At 41.1% G+C, this 16390-nt stretch overlaps 1 protein-coding gene across 2 annotated transcripts in view; it reads right to left on the reverse strand.

Moving 5' to 3' along the window:
• LOC5515446 (neural cell adhesion molecule 2) overlaps positions 1-13485 on the reverse strand; it is a 13686-nt gene extending 201 nt beyond the window's left edge. Inside the window, exons 1-12 of one of the 2 annotated variants that reach the window (XM_032385110.2) lie at positions 13271-13485; positions 11506-11784; positions 10280-10567; positions 8193-8335; positions 7140-7272; positions 6362-6649; positions 5339-5674; positions 4743-4989; positions 3864-3997; positions 3535-3766; positions 2420-2706; positions 1-1043 (exon numbers count right to left, since the gene is read on the reverse strand). The exon at positions 1-1043 is cut by the window's left edge and continues 201 nt beyond it. In XM_032385110.2, coding sequence (XP_032241001.2) covers positions 838-1043; positions 2420-2706; positions 3535-3766; positions 3864-3997; positions 4743-4989; positions 5339-5674; positions 6362-6649; positions 7140-7272; positions 8193-8335; positions 10280-10567; positions 11506-11784; positions 13271-13334 — 2637 coding nt within the window. In that variant the 5' untranslated portion in view covers positions 13335-13485 and the 3' untranslated portion in view covers positions 1-837. Of the gene's footprint in view, positions 1044-2419; positions 2707-3530; positions 3767-3863; positions 3998-4742; positions 4990-5338; positions 5675-6361; positions 6650-7139; positions 7273-8192; positions 8336-10279; positions 10568-11505; positions 11785-13270 lie in introns of those variants that run through there. The other variant, XM_048732725.1, reaches the window with a different exon arrangement.
• Positions 13486-16390: the final 2905 nt, after the last annotated feature.

The following is a 16390-nucleotide window of genomic DNA, read 5'->3' on the forward strand; positions in this document are numbered from 1 at the left end:
ATATATTTTCATTTTGGAAAATATTATCATTTGTAGACTATTTAGTAGCAATGCAATTGAACAGTTTATTTTTAGTCGGATTTGAAATTTCACAGTGATCAAAGTTTATTCAGTTCGATAATTTAATGTATATCTACTTTGCATCGTTCCTTTTGCGACAAAAAAAGATTTGTCATACCAGATGGACCTAGGTCCGCCATGTCAGCTGCTATTTGTGATCCTAGCACAATACCAAGTGTTAGAATGCATCCATTTCCATCGGCTAACTCGTGGAAGCCAGTAAAAACTTCGATTGAATTTTAAAAATTAAGTATAAAAGTATGTTTTGAGATGAATATTTCGAGATTACATAACATGATCTTCAAATATTAAGCAAAAAGAAAGGTTTGGGTCATTAGGGCTTTTTAAAGGCCTTCAGTGAGTTTTTTTTGTTGAATTTTATAAACGACTTTTGCACGTCTTTTTGTGTCAATGTATTTGCCCATGTACAGATGTATAACCATTTTCATACAAGGTAAGATATTATGTGTTAATGTTGATGCCTATTAGATGGCAAAGAATCGTTAGGGTATAGAAATAGGCGTTCGTTTGAATAAAAAACACAACAAGCACAGCAAGAGTCAGAATAATATAAAATAGGCTAACTTAATATTTATCCTCGTTCAACGTCTTTGTCTCGCAAAGTAATCAAAGAAGACACTTCTTTTATTTGTTCTCTGAAAGGCGTTGACATCGAGCCTTCAACAGACGAATTAGAGATCCAGAATTGCTCGAGCAGAACTTCTGTATGGATATAAAGCCGGTAAGGTCTTCTTAGTAGCATGCTCAGGCCAGACGTCAAAGAGAGACAGTTTCGTGGAGCTCCATCTCGTCGTTGTCAGTAGCAACGATCACGTGATTTCCGCCACTGTATGTCATTATCAGGTATCGCCGTAGCATGTAGCCAATGGAAACAAAGATGAGTCCGCTGACCAGTAGTGTACCGAAAACGATGCTTAGCACGTATGTGATACTGCCGCCGGGCGCGCGGTGCTTGTCGGGTGCTGGAATAAAAAAATATGGTTAGAAAAACACTTAGCTAAGAAGCATTTTTAGTCGAAGCCCCCTTCTCACACACTTGGCCACCCGTGGAAGCACGGGTGGCCAAGTGTGTTAGCGCGTCGGCCTCTCACCGCTGTGGCCAAGGTTCGAATCCTGGCTCAAACTGGGGATTTTTTCCGGGTTCCTGCCTTGGTTCGAATTTGTGTCACAAGTGAGTTGAAGTTATTCTCCCGTGTTTCCAGTCTTCTCGGATAAGGACACTAAACCGGAGGTCCCGTCTCTTCAAGCTGCACTACATTAACCTGAACCGAAGGGACGTAAAAGAACCACTGGGGACGCAATAAACCCTCTGGCAGTGACCACCCCCAGTGACAGTGCTTACAATGCTTACTAACAATACACTCAAGGGGGTACTTGATTTAGAGCCTAGCTCTGTTGTGCCTTCCGCACCAGTATAACTGGTGAAATAGAATAGATACCCCTTTCCGTATGGTTCTTACCCTAATTGTTTCAGTAGTGTCTCCCACCCATACAGGATAAAACTATGTACTAACTCCCTCCCAACCCCCTAACCCCCACCCCTGACAGGCATCAGCATATACCTCCTTCCCCCTTCTTCTCCTAATGATTGTTCAAATAGTATCTAACCCAATATGTCAACACTATGTCACGCCATAGCATATACCCCACTTCCAATCCTCGATGGTCCTCACCTGATAATTGTTTTTGTCGCGTCTCCAACCCAACAGGTCCTAGGGCAAGACTAGGTAGTCCCCCACACGCCATAGCATATACCCCATTTCCAATCCTCTATGGTCCTCACCTGATAATTGTTTTTGTCGCGTCTCCACCCCAAAAGGTCCTAGGGCAACACTATGTAGTCCCCCCACACGCCATAGCATATACCCCACTTCCAATCCTCTATGGTCCTCACCTGATAATTGTTTTTGTCGCGTCTCCACCCCAAAAGGTCCTAGGGCAACACTATGTAGTCCCCCCACACGCCATAGCATATACCCCACTTTCAATCCTCTATGGTCCTCACCTGATAATTGTTTTTGTCGCGTCTCCACCCCAACAGGTCCTAGGGCAACACTATGTAGTCCCCCCACACGCCATAGCATATACCCCACTTTCAATCCTCTATGGTCCTCACCTGATAATTGTTTTTGTCGCGTCTCCACCCCAACAGGTCCTAGGGCAACACTATGTAGTCCCCCCACACGCCATAGCATATACCCCATTTCCAATCCTCTATGGTCCTCACCTGATAATTGTTTTTGTCGCGTCTCCACCCCAACAGGTCCTAGGGTGACACTATGTAGTCCCCCCACACGCCATAGCATATACCCCACTTTCAATCCTCTATGGTCCTCACCTGATAATTGTTTTTGTCGCGTCTCCACCCCAACAGGTCCTAGGGTGACACTATGTACCACAGACCGGGCCGCCACACCCTCCCCCTGCCCTCTCCTCCGTCTCCTCTCGCTAGCTTGACATCCTTGGTGACAGCGGGACTGCGGATCATCCTTATGACACACGAGGACGCGGCAGTGAAGGTAGATAGTCTTTGACTTTGCGTTACGGAATTTGAATGGCGCCATCTCGAAGCGCTGTGCTCGCGACGCCATGGAGTTGAATTTGACTGTGTCATCAATCGCGCAACTACAAGAAAAACACACAACCCTATCAAGACAATGTCACACGAGGCAATTTTTCAAGCAACTTGCAATGCAACGATGACGAATAAAAAATTGCAGATTGCAGAAACATAATACACAGGGAAATTTTTCTTTAAATGTCGCTAAAAATATAAACAAATTTTACTTGCAACTTGCAATGCAACAAAAAAAATACACCACAAAATATGCTTCGCGGAACATCATTGCCTTTAGTAAAATCAGCATCCATACCCAAATGCGACCATCTTCATTATTCCCCCCCCCCCCAAAAAAAAAAAAAAAAAAACGCCGTTACCAACAACACCGAGCAAGAAATAACCCCATCACGCCTTGCCCTTCGAATACATACAAACTGGAATCCTTGACGATCACTGGGGGCTTGGTTAAACTCTTCCATGCTCCTCGATACATGACTTATTGTATCTGTCTTCACATACACATTCTAACAAACCACCACCACCACATATATCGTCAAGATGAACTACTACCTCAACAGATAAACACGCCGGCATTACTCCTGCTCGAAGGACAAGTACGTACTAAGTTGAATCGTTGAACACACTTATATGCTAAAGTTAGATTTTACAAAAATACATTACCGTCGCCTTGCCACCACAACATCACCAAGATCTCCCCCCTCCTCACTTCCATTGTTGCCTCGCCTTGCAAATAAACAGGTATACTTCGCCCTAGGGCGTGTACGTTAGAGCCTACTAGAACACTAGAGCCACAACACAGATTAACACCATTCCGATTATACTTATGCCACCACAGCAACATTCCCATCCCCCTCTCGCAACCTTCGCCCTACCCCTTATCTATAAACGAGTACTGCGTAGGGTCGTTGGGATCTACGGAGGGCGTGGCGACACACTGGTACGCTAGAGCCACGAGGTTCTTGTCGCTCGCGAGTAGCTTGGTCTGCGCGTACAGCCTCTCGGAGGTTGGGTTCACATTCACGGGGTACTCAGAGACATCGAAGGGTTTTTTGTACTGTGAGGAGCGGAACAGATCCATCTCAAATGAGAAGTTACCGAACCCCTCTGGAAGACAAGAAATCCAATGTGTAAGAGCCTCATTTTTTAACTATCGCGTGACATTCTATCTATTATCGTGACTTATTTTCTTTGCGTGACATACCTTCGACTACCGTGACCCTTTTGCGTGGCTGGAAGCTCGGTACGCCGATGGTACGCTTCTTGTAGAAAGTACAGCTGAAGGGAAACTCCACGATGTGCATTCTGCTCCTCGAGCTCACCACTTGGGCCGTCACACTGGATAAAACGGACACGCTATGAGACGTGATGCAATATACTTTAGCAAAAAACCTGTGTTTACAGGGCAGCCCTCACACTGACGGACACGGATTAGAGCCGCATTGTCACCAGTTCACTTCCGGAGGTCCGACGGAAACCTCAACCGTTAAAAGACAGAATCTATTAGAATCCGAGATATTTTACATGCCATCCGCTCTCAATTATCAATCACATCCTTGAAGAAACTTGCAATATACACACTGCTTTCAATATTTTGAAATATTTTTCGCGTTTTCCGTTAAAAATCATCGGAGATCGTAACGTAATCGACCGGAAGTAAACTGGTGACAATGCGGCTTTAAGCTGTGATGCAATACAATGTAGCGAACAACCTGTGTTTACAGGGCAGCCCTCACACTGACGGACACGGATTAAGGTGGGATGCAATACAATGTAGCGAAAAACCTGTGTTTACAAGGCAGCCCTCACACTGGATTAAATGGACACGAAATGGGGTGTAATGCGGAATTGGGTGTACAAGAAAAAAATAAATACAGGATGGTCTTCACGTTGGATAAAGCAAATTGGCAAAGCACTTTTATATTTAGAACAGTCTTTGCACTGGAGACAGGGGAGACGTTAAATGAAAACATTTTGCGAAGAAACCCTAATATGCAAGACAACTGTTACACTGGATATAACGGCCACGAAATGAGGCGTCACATAAAGCATAATTGACACGTGATTGACCGCGCCCTATTACCTGTTATAATAAGTAACGGACATGTTCCTGTGCTTGGCGGTGGTGCCACACCCATCCAGTCTGGTTACCATGGTGACGTGGGAGCTTGACTTCTGGTAAGGTCCGCACGACTCGTTTCTCAACCGGAAGGAGTTGTGGTCGAGATCAGGAAAGTGATGAAGGGCGAGGTCGATTCGGATCAGGAGGGAGGAACAGTTCACTGTCATATCGAACACTACCTCGGGGTCGGGGGGAGGAACTATGGGAGCTAGAACACAAAAAGCGTAAAGGCGTGTTATTGTATATGGGTACTAGAATAGGATAAGCGTAATCATATATGGGTACTAGAATAGGATAAGCAAGAGACAACAAGAGACAAAGAGGTTACGACTACCTTTTGTGGCATTAAATGCGTGTGGAAAATGCTTTAACAATATAATTGACCCATTTTATTGAATTGATTAAATTTCAAGGTGATTCAAGTAGATTTTGTTCGCCATTCAAATGTTCATCTTATTTGCATAGATAATTTCGCATCAGTAAAAACAACTCACACAACTCGAACCCTGGAGCTTCAAAAAGAGTACGGCATAATACATGCACATTGTAATACTCACGGCTCGTGGTGGGTGGAGGGGGTGAGATGGCAACCTCACTAACGCTGAAGTCCTTCTCCCCTGGTTTACTCCGACCACGCCTATTGACAGCGATGACTCGAAATTTGTACCTCTCTCCCCTAGAGAGGCCTGTGATGTTATGTTGCATCCCCCGGATTCCCTTCGTAGAGAGCCAATGAGATGTCCCCCCGTCTCCATCAAGCTTGGTGTATTCCACTACGTATTTCATATCAGGGTCGCCTCCCCGGTCAGGGGGACCCTCCCACGTTAGTACAAAGTTTGTGGAGTCCAGGTTTGTCTCCTTGTTGGTAATAGTGATCTTACCACTAGGGGGGCCTGATGACGTAATAAAAGCCCTTAAAAACATGACATGACGCTTCAAATAAGCCTATTTCACATCTAATAAGGAGGAAAATTTCTCTAAGTACTTAGTGAGTAATAGCAAACGAAATATCAAATGCGACTTCTATTAAATTGATGCGACTTTTTGTAAAGTGTCATTGAAATTTGAGCTATTCATCCCTAAGCCCATACAAAGCGCAAGGATGATCAAGGAAAAAATATCTGGGTATGTGCATTTCGGTCTCACGTTATTTGTGTTTTGAAAATCATTCTGGAATACAAGGAACCGATGGCCATTGTAGGAAATAATGTCTTCCTTCTCTATCTAGAATTGCGTATTTTCCAGGTTTTTCCGTCGTGTCATCAATGCCACCATTTAATGTTTACACGCAATACCTATTCACACAAAGCATTTATTACCAATTGTGTAATTCAAGCAAACAATAGATATATCTCTAATCAAATAACATGAGTGAAGTATCAGACTTCAACCATTTATTGTTACAGGCGGATGGCAGAGCTGATAACTAAGCTTTTTCTTCGGCTACGCAAGGTCGCGGCACAGACTCTATCCTTCCTCTGAACTTTTCCAAAACTCCATCTATGATATGTTGGCCACAGCAAAGCGCTTGTCTAATGTAAGGCGCTGTGAGGCTGGGCTTTGATCTGTTCAATACTTACAGACATCCGAGGTAAGGTTGCGTCTCACCCACTCCCCCTTGCTCGCTTCGTTCTCCCCCCTGATTCTGAGCTCGTACACAGTACTTGGTGTGACGATGCCGCCATTAAAAGTGAAGCGCCGGTTTTTGTTTCTCAGCAGAGCGCTGTCAATTACTAGGTTGCCACGGAGAAGCTCCACCTCATACATAAATATGGGGAGTCCACCGTCGAACAGGGGCGAGTCCCACGTGACAGAGATGTATCCACAATGCACCACAGTCGAGATGTTGGTCGGAGAGTCGGGACCACCTTTGAGACGATATTAGGAAGTTAAGAAGAACAAGAAAAAGTAGAAGAAAAAAAAAAGAAAAACAAGATGGAAAAGAGGAACTAGAAAAAGAAAATGAAGAAGAAAGAAAAAGAAAGAAAAAAAAGAAAAAGACGAAGAATAAAGATTAAACAGGAAGAAGAAGAAAGTCAAGGAGGAGAAGAGGGAAAACGTTTGATAGAAGTAGAAGAGAAACAACAACAGCAATTGTTTAAATAGGCGTAAATTGTGTTAAACAGCCTCTACCAGCCGTTATTTTGGCATCCTAGCAAAGTAGCAAGTGTGAAAAAGCATCCAATTCCATCAGCTGATTTGGGAAAGCCAATGCGATATTTTGGATTGAATTTTGTTTTTAGAGGGTTATTTAAAGATTTAAGCACATTATGTGTCTCCGATATTAAATAAAAGCAGTAACAAAGGTGTGGCTGACAAGGGATTTTTAACAAAAGCTAAAGCCACTGTCTCGGGCACCTGCTTGCTTGAGCTGAACGATGTGGGTCGCGTTCCCAAGCTCGTTACTAGCGCGGCACTCGTAGTCGCCGAAGTCTTCGTCACTAGTAACCGTGACATGTCCCGTAATGGTGCGGTCCTTCACTTTCGTGTTCTGAAACAAAGCAACGAGCCAGATTCAAACACCCGATTGGAACCTTGAGACTTGCAAGGGAAGTAGCTCTCAGCACTGAGCTAATGGGCATAAACAAAATCTTGAAAAGCGTGTTTTTTAGTTGAGCCCCTACATAATGGGAATCTACGTGACTGTCAGAAGCAAACAGCAAAAAAAAAAAAAAAAAAAAAAAAACACAAACCGAAACAGCAATAATTAAAGGACATGTTTCTAAATAAATGAAACCTCTATAAAACGGGGATTTCAAGGAGTTGTTGAAATCATGTGTTGCCAATGTAGGGTACCAAGAGACTGTTACAAGGATCTATTGACAATGGGCGTGTCCAGGAGGGGGTCCGGACTCCATCCTGCTCATGTGAGGGGATAAGTTTGACTCCGGTTGAAACCTTGCTTGGTAGTTAAAGCCGCATTGTATGTCACCAGTTTACTTCCGGAGGTCCGACGGAGACCTCAACCGTTAAAAGACAAAAGAATCTATTAAAATCCGAGATATTAAACAGGCCATCCGCTCTAAATTATCAATCACATCCTCAAAGAAACTTCCAATAAACACAATGCTTTCAATATTTTGAAATATTTTTTGCGTTTGCCATCAAAAATCATCGGAGATTGTTACGTTATCGACCGGAAGTAAACTGGTGACAATGCGGCTTTAAGTACATAGTTAATTTTATTTTTGCATGTGGATAGAAAGAAGTTCTTAGATGGATCTAGTGACCTATTACCAGAGCTGAGGATGCTGATTTGAGCTTTGGACCGTGAATTGCTCTGGACCCCCACCTCCGATTTTCTCTTGACCCGCCTCGGACTTTATGACGAGCAGCTTCGCGATCATGATTAGTTAACGCGGAAAAATATAACTTACATTAATTGGTCGTAAATCGTAGAGCAGTGAATACCTTCAATACTGCTCCACTTCTATGCATGGACATCTTAGGGATGGGGTAGCCCCAGAATGTGCATTCGAACTTGTCTCCGCGCAGATTCCCAATGTACGAGTAGACCACAGTACTGGATCTGGACAGGTCGACACGAGGAGGTCCTGGGTATGACAGAACAGATGAATATAGTGACAAGGGAAGTCCATGGATTCCTCGGTTTGATCTCTTCTCTTCTACCTCGTTATTCTTCCAGCATACCCCATGTCACCTCCCACTAATATCGAGTCTATCCTTACTCTATTTAACATTCTCGCTCGCTATTGACAGCCTATCTTTCATTCACCTTCCTTCGCTATCATGCCCTCTCTTTTCCTTTGTTTTTCTTCAAAGTTATTCATTCTACCCAAGTAATAGCCTGTACCCCCTACGATTCGAATCCCTCCATACACAATATCCAAAACATCCTAAACACACCGACCTGTACTTATCATAAACTCAGAACTCGTTCTTGTTTTCCGTGAATTTCCATCTAATTATAGGTTATTTTTCACGGTTGGTGAGCGCGTACGATTTTTTTTTCACGAGTTATGTAAAACAAACGAACGAACAAGCGCAGGGAGAGGGTTTGTTTTACACAACAAGTGAATAAAAATCGTAAAAGCGAAAAAGGACTATTTAGAAAGTCTTGAAACGAAAAAGGATTATGTAGAATGTCTTAAAACAAGAATACAAAGGGAAAAACCGAGCGAGATGTAAGGCTGTAAAACGCTATCTAACATCACAGTCTCGTACGTGACATTAGCGAGACAGATTCATTTCAATGTAAGTTTCTGTCTGTCTTCAACTGAACCGTCGGTCGAACAGCCAAGTCTAATAAAATATTATGTAAGCTTATTTTTAAATTTTCAGTATGTATATTATAAATAAAATACAGCCTGGAAAGTGCTTTGTACAACTTTTATTCACTTGTTTTTTTGTATCAAAAGAACTTTCAGTTTTTATTCACTCGTTGTTTTGTATCAAAAGATCATTCAGATATAAAGCATTTCATTTTTCATGTTACTTTTGTTCTTGAGCTCCATTGAGCGAGAAAATGAAATTTTACTGTGAAAATTGAATACAAAGCGTTCAAAATGGAAGACAATAGATTTGCCACTCTCAATGAGTAAACTGAGACACATCAAGGAGTTTCGAGCGATTCGTCGAACAAACGAAACGATTTTGCTCACAAGTGAAAATAATGATATAGCCAATCAGAACGTCGATACGGCGTTTTTCACTAACGGAAAAAATCGTACGACCATTCAGCTGGCTTCTCTAGCGCGAAGAGACTAGTTTTATCACAATAGTTTTTGGCGCGTAAATCTCGGTATGTATATAATAATTCGACGACTCGCTGGAAACTCCTTGATGTGTCTCAGTTCTCACTCCCACCTTACAACCGCCCTACAGCCGACCCATTCATCCACCGCTCCCATTCACCCACCGCTCAAACTGCATACTTGTTCTCGCCACAAGCTTATACTCTAAAATCCTTTCCCTGATTCCTGGGCCTTCTCATTGCGCCAAGCTCTGTAAGCCTACCCAAGCAGTGGCATCTGTCGGTATCTCTCACCCGTCACGGTACACTCCACCCTTGTCCCCCCTGCAAAATTGTATACTAACCATACACAAGCATTCCCCTTTCATACAAACTTGTATACTCACCATACACAAGCAATTCTATGTTCTTTTGCCATTTCCTAGGTCCAACCCACTTCTTCAAGTTCGGTTATCCTACATGAGCAATGGCCCAACAAATTTCCTTGTCCCTTCTCTCTCCCCCTGCATACTTGCACACTCACCATACACAAGAATTCCCTTCCCCTCTATGTTCTTCTGCTCTTCCCTATATGCCTTCCCACTTCGTCAAGTTAGGTAATCGTAAATGAGCAGTTGCTAGCTTTTCTTCCCCCTTCCCTACAAAGTTGTATACTCACCATACACAAGCACTTCTATGTTTTTCTGCTCTTCCCTATATGCCTTCCCGCTTCGTCAAGTTACGTAATAGTAAATGAGCAGTTGCTAGCTTTTCTTCCCCCTTCCCTACAAACTTGTATACTCACCATACACAAGCACTTCTATGTTTTTCTGCTCTTCCCTGGGCCTGCCCACTTCGTCAAGCTGGGTAATCCTACACGTGTAGTTCCCGCTGTCTGATTCTTGCACGTTGGATATAAGCAAGGATCCGTTTGGAAGAAGCGTTAAACGGTCGTCAGAATAGTCCAGAACCGTGGGGTTCCAGTCCTTGTACCACTGGTAGTGAGGGGTCGGATAGCCCTCGGCGGAACATCGGATCACCTGACTCTGCCCTCGCTCTAATCTCTGACTTTTCGGGAATTCTAAGACAACGACTGCATGAAATAGTTTGCTAAGATTAGACTTGTGTATTCGTTTTAGAGCAAGATGGAGATTGTGCTTATGGACGCTTTTTAATGTTGTCCTTGATCCCATTTTCGTGACGCACGTCTCGAAGGCTTTGAAAGCCTTTGAACATGAGACGTTCATCTCATTACAAAAAAAAGTGTGTAAGAACTTGAATTTAAGAGGCAGCTAGGCCAAAATCATGCTTTTTTTAAAAGCACACTTAGAAAATAAGAACCAGTAAAAGTCCATTAAGGGCCAATCCGAGTATTTCTAGAGTTTTTATTATATAATATGTTATACCTGATTTGTTTAGAGTTTCCTTTATACTTATAGAAATCACTTACCGGACCACTAAAAACATTCAAATTTGTTGAATATGTTTTAAAAATAAAAAGTAAAGGTTAATAAATATTGTACGTTTTATGTATTGGAATATTAACTGAGTCGTATTGCAAGTAACTGTTTGTATTGCTTTCATTTTGGGTATAAATGAAGCTGTTTTTCTTGTTGTTTTATATTCGATCCAAAAAATAACTTGTTACACAGGTCAAAGATGAGAGGATATTTCAATGAGATGAGATTGCAAGCGAAACAGTTTTCAGAAGTTCTTCCGTTCGGTTTTGACCGTCATGGGAGCGAATCGAGTAAATGCGTCTTTCGTCCTTTTTAAGGCGACTCAGTGTTCAAAGCATCATGACAAAACACTTCTAAACAACACAGAGAAAAGCACCACAAAATATCTGACTCTCATCAAATAGACATAAACGCTAGAAGAAAGACTTCTCTGGCCCTCGCCCTCTTGAACTTGTAATAGCTTTTATCAATTAACATTCTAAAGAGATGGATGGAAGAGTTTGCTGGTCTTCGCCATCACCCCCTCCCCCACCCCCTTGCACTTAAAGTACGTTTTATTAAATAGACTTACATTCTACAAACAGATGGAAGAGCTTGCTGGTCTTCGCCCCCTTGCACTTATAGTACCCTCCATCCTTGACCTCAATGCTCTTAATGACAAGAGTATGCTTATCACCCTTGTCTATAGTGTAGAATTTATCGGTGAGAAAGTTCTTGCCAGTGATCTTGTTCTCGGTTTCGCCATCCATGCGGTACCACCCCTGGTATCTCTCATCCGTCACGGTACACTCCACTCGGACGGTCTTTCCTTTGGTGGTGATGTCTATTTCTCGCACGCTAACCGCACCATCTGGAAAGGAATGTTTAAAGGATTAAGCGTCTTCTCTAGATGATATTGAAGAATAAATAAAGAGTAAATAAAACTTCTGAAGTGAACAATGAGATATACTAAGGACAACAAGAGGAGAGGGGAGGGGAGGGGAGGGGAGGGGAGGGGAGGGGAGGGGAGGGGAGCAAAAAAAAATGGCATGAAATTTTTCAAGGAGAGCAAAAAAAATGGCATGAAATTTTTCAATCCTCAATATATAAGATCAAGATTCCGCATACAAGTAGTTTCTTTGACCAAAAGCTAAATTTCAAATTTTAAGGAAAATTAAAAGATATGAAATTTAGATATTATCGAGCAAAGTTGGTTAATTTCAAGTACAGAGGCTCTGGTACCCAGGGTACAGTTGAGTGGGGTGGGTCTTTCGTACCCCCTGGCTACGGGCCCGCAAGCAATCCCCACAATGCCTTATCATGGTCAACAGATATCAAAGGTGGTCATAATCTATGGCGCATCTGTCGTAAATCCGTAAATTTCCAAACATCACGAAGCTGAAAAAATTCCTATCGTCTAATTTGAGACTTTATTTATCTTAACAAAAACATAAAAAGAAAAATAATAACGAATAACCTATAGTGAATATGTGAGTACTCATGTCTCATAGTGATATTTTACTTTATATCTAATGAATGTGCAGTGCATGCAAGTCCAGTTCCAATCGTACGTTCAAAGCTAAGGCTTACTAAAGGGTTTGAGCGACTACATGAGACAGTGACCTTTAGGGACTAACGTGGCATGTTAGCGGGGGCCGGCTCCTAGAAGGCTAGATAAAAGTTATCTGTAGATAAATGCTTATCCAACGGATAAATCCTGAACAAATCCTATACAACAGATAACTTTTGTCCGTGGATAACTTTATCCAGCATTTCAGGAACTGGCCCCAGACACCAAGTGTATTTGTAAGTTTCTAGAGCTTATCATTTGGAGATGTGGATTTAAGAGCAAAAATAAACTATATTTACTTCTTGAAAAATCTCCATCCCTTAAGTACAACGTTTATTTGAATTTTTGTATTATCATATCATATGTTCCAAACAATAAAACCAATCAAGAGAGCGAGTGATAGTCAAAGCAAATAATAATCAGCTATACTCATAATCGATTAAAGCTCCGTTTGTGATGTTTTATAAAAAAGATCAGAAAACCAACTAAGTTAATTAGATGAGTTAGTGTACAATAGCTGTATTGTTTATAAGAGCGTGAGAATCTCGCATCCCAAATGAGCAATTAATAAACCTCTTTATTGACAAATACCGAAGAGCGATGTCTGCTCCAAAAATACCCTTTATCTGACCTTCAAAACTAAAAACTCTTGAGACAAAACATGCCTATCATCAACAAGAAATAATAATCCCTTAAAAAGGATTCATTTGGAGCAGTAAGTTTAACAGGGGCATAACAACAGGCGCATGGAATACCAACCAGTTTACTCCTTAAGTAGGTTCCTTACCAAGCCGATGGATAGCGGTGCTCAGAAAAAACACCAGCACGAATATTACATCGCTTCTTTCCATGCCAGCTACGTGGCCTATTATCTTCTTATAAACTATCCCATGTGATGAGATAGATCATGGTAACGAAGAAGCGAATCCTTACTCGTGAAGTACGGCGCTGGCGGAAACGCTTTGTTAGGAGTCATTCGAAGGGCATAATCAAGCTAAGGTATTTCAGGGCTGATTTTATTTGCATATACTAATTGCCATGGCTGAGGAGTCACGCAATATTAGCGTTATTTTGTGCGCATCTGCGTGAGAATGTGCGCAAAACTTCCTGTTCAGTTTAAGGTTGAAGTGCGAAATATTGATAGAACCTCTCATACAGTCGTGGTCAGGTCATTCATAGCCTATTACAGTTTTCTAAAGGGGGTGGTAGGTTTTTGTATTGACCAACCAGTAACGTAGCACCCTAATAAATATAATGGGGATGGGTGGAGTGTGGAGGGGGCTCATCTCATTGTTCTAAAAATGGCAGTGTACATGGCTCTTCAAAATCACTGGGAAGCATGATCGAATAAGTTTTAAATCTACTACGTTTTCGAGTCAAAGCTACAATAAAATGATTAAAAATAAAACAAGAAAATGAAAATTAAGCAATGTATGTACGATGCCATAAGTATTCCCTGAATGGATGTTTTTTTTTACAAAAGAGTGCAATGGAAGAGCCGTACTTTTAACAAAGATACCAATGTCGACAAACATTAATATCAAACGAATGTCTGAAAATGACCTTTTCATTTTTCTTATTAATCCACAGACAAAAATAATAGTAAATAAAAAATCAATAGCTGCATCTATTGCCAAAATCACTGCGTTATGTTATATAACGTTATGTTATCGGCTATGTTATGTTATACGCGCGCAAAATCAATTTTAAATTTAACGACTTAATCCCAATCTAGAAATAAAAAATCACTGCGAGAGAGTGTGTGTTTTGTTTTGAAAAGGATTCATTAGAAAAGGGATTATGGACAACACGTCAGGAAACAGTATGGAATAAAACAAGCGACTTTTGGTGTCAGGCCCGATATTTCTCTTCACAGCAACCCGAGGTGGAGGTGGCAAGACGCGCATCTTTGATGCTGGCCGCCGGAATACCCGAAAGCCGATTTCGCTAAAAACCCGAAAGCGAGACGAACGAATGCCGACGGGAGGGTCGGTATTTCGCAGATCACGATTCGGTCGAAAAACCTGGGAGCTTCAAACCGCTACTTACAATGACTCAGTAAAAATAAACACCGCAATAAAATGGACACATTTCTAGGCCTCGAGCGTTCCGTTATATATAGAGATAGGTGATACACCGTAATTTTGCGCAACAGAGCCCAGTCCAAACCCTCAACAGCTGTTGATTTAATATGCCTTTCGTGTACGATCAAGTATCTCTCTTGTAATTACACCCATTGATAAACTATCTTATCGCCTGATCGATAACGCGTATTCTTTGTTAATTTTAATCCACTAGCCCGAGGAACCTAGGCCCAGGGCACTTGAACGGGGCGACGGCATGACTTTATGGCCAGCCGAATTCTTTCAAAACTCTGCATTCCCTTACACTTCATTTAACTCTTTAGATAATCATAACGAGTATACTTATCTAAACAAAGTCATGAAAGACGATATCAATAAATATTTAAGTTTTTTCCAGTAAAACTTTAAAATTTAAAGCAATTTTAAGAATTCATGATATGATTGATAAAGCAAACGATGGAATTCCATTTAAATAAGCAGTCTTCTACTCGAGCCTAACCAAATACGCAATTAACTCGTTTTTATCAAAATTTCAATCAATCTCTCAATTATAACAGTGCCCAGGCCGGCTCCAGATAAGATTAAATTAAGGTCGAGGTTACCAAGAAAACAGAAAGACAGTTCCTGTTTTCTAGAATAGAAAGAAATAATTGTGTAAAAAGAAAGATATGAATATTGGATGTTGGATGAATAAAACCTCAATGTTTATTTGGGTTGTTTGTTTGAATTCACATACTTAGTAACTTTGTAAATAAAACAAAAACTAAAATTTCACCACATTTATTTTCAATAATAGATCAACACATAAGAAGAGAAGCTATCAAAAAAAATGTTAGTTCAATGTATACCTTCGCGCCAGACGCACGCTAATAATGTAAGAGTTCGCATTATTGAAATCCGCCTCAGACGCAGTTCCACCCCCCCCCCCCCCCCCCCCATAAATCTTGCCTTTGCCAATGATATTCAGCTGTTGTCATATCGGCAGCATGACAGCCGTGTGCTTTTAGTGCGATAGTACTCTTTCCACAAATAGATACTGAAAATAAAATAGAAAGGAAAGTAGTCCACGCGAGAAGTACGGAACGACTTAGTTTGTAGTCATAAAAGTTAAATCAGTTCGGGGGTTTTCAATAATCGAAAGTGTTGGGGCAACCAGCCCCTTAAAAACGTTAACAAAGGAAAAAAAAGTCAACGAAGAAAACCATCACGTCGTTATTGACATATAGTACCAAATTTTTGGCGGGAATTGGGAGAACTTGAGATGTATGTATTTAATTTCTACCTGTGTGTTAGTAATAGAAAGAGAAAAAAAAAGCGAGTCCGTGTATTTTTTAAGAGAATGCGGAAAAAAACACCGTCACAGTAACTTAATCACTTTCGCGTCATCTGAAATAGTGTTTTTAACTCTCAATAATACATTTATCATTTATGATACAAGATTCTTTCACGCAAAGGTGATATCATAGTTTGCTTAAAAGCCGTTCTTCGTGTTAACGGGAAAAAGATTTTAATCTTTAGAAAAAAGATTTTTTTCGCGTCATACATTAAATCAGGAGTTGTTGTTGGATTTTATGCGGCAATATAAAGTATGTAAAAATGAATGACAATTACATGTATGTCTTAATGTGAAAATCCTAATAAATTATTTATCTAATTATACATTTATCTCCTACTTACATCACGCCTACACTAAATTCTTCTATTTGCAAAATACTCAAGTACTTCCCTATATATCTTGTCTTTAGATTGCTATTTTTTTTACTTATGTCACATATGCCACTCTAACCTCATAAAATTCAGAAACTATCTATTAGTGAATACAA

This window comes from Nematostella vectensis, chromosome 9, assembly GCF_932526225.1.
Source record: "Nematostella vectensis chromosome 9, jaNemVect1.1, whole genome shotgun sequence".
In the NCBI taxonomy this organism is placed as follows: Eukaryota; Metazoa; Cnidaria; class Anthozoa; order Actiniaria; family Edwardsiidae; genus Nematostella; species Nematostella vectensis.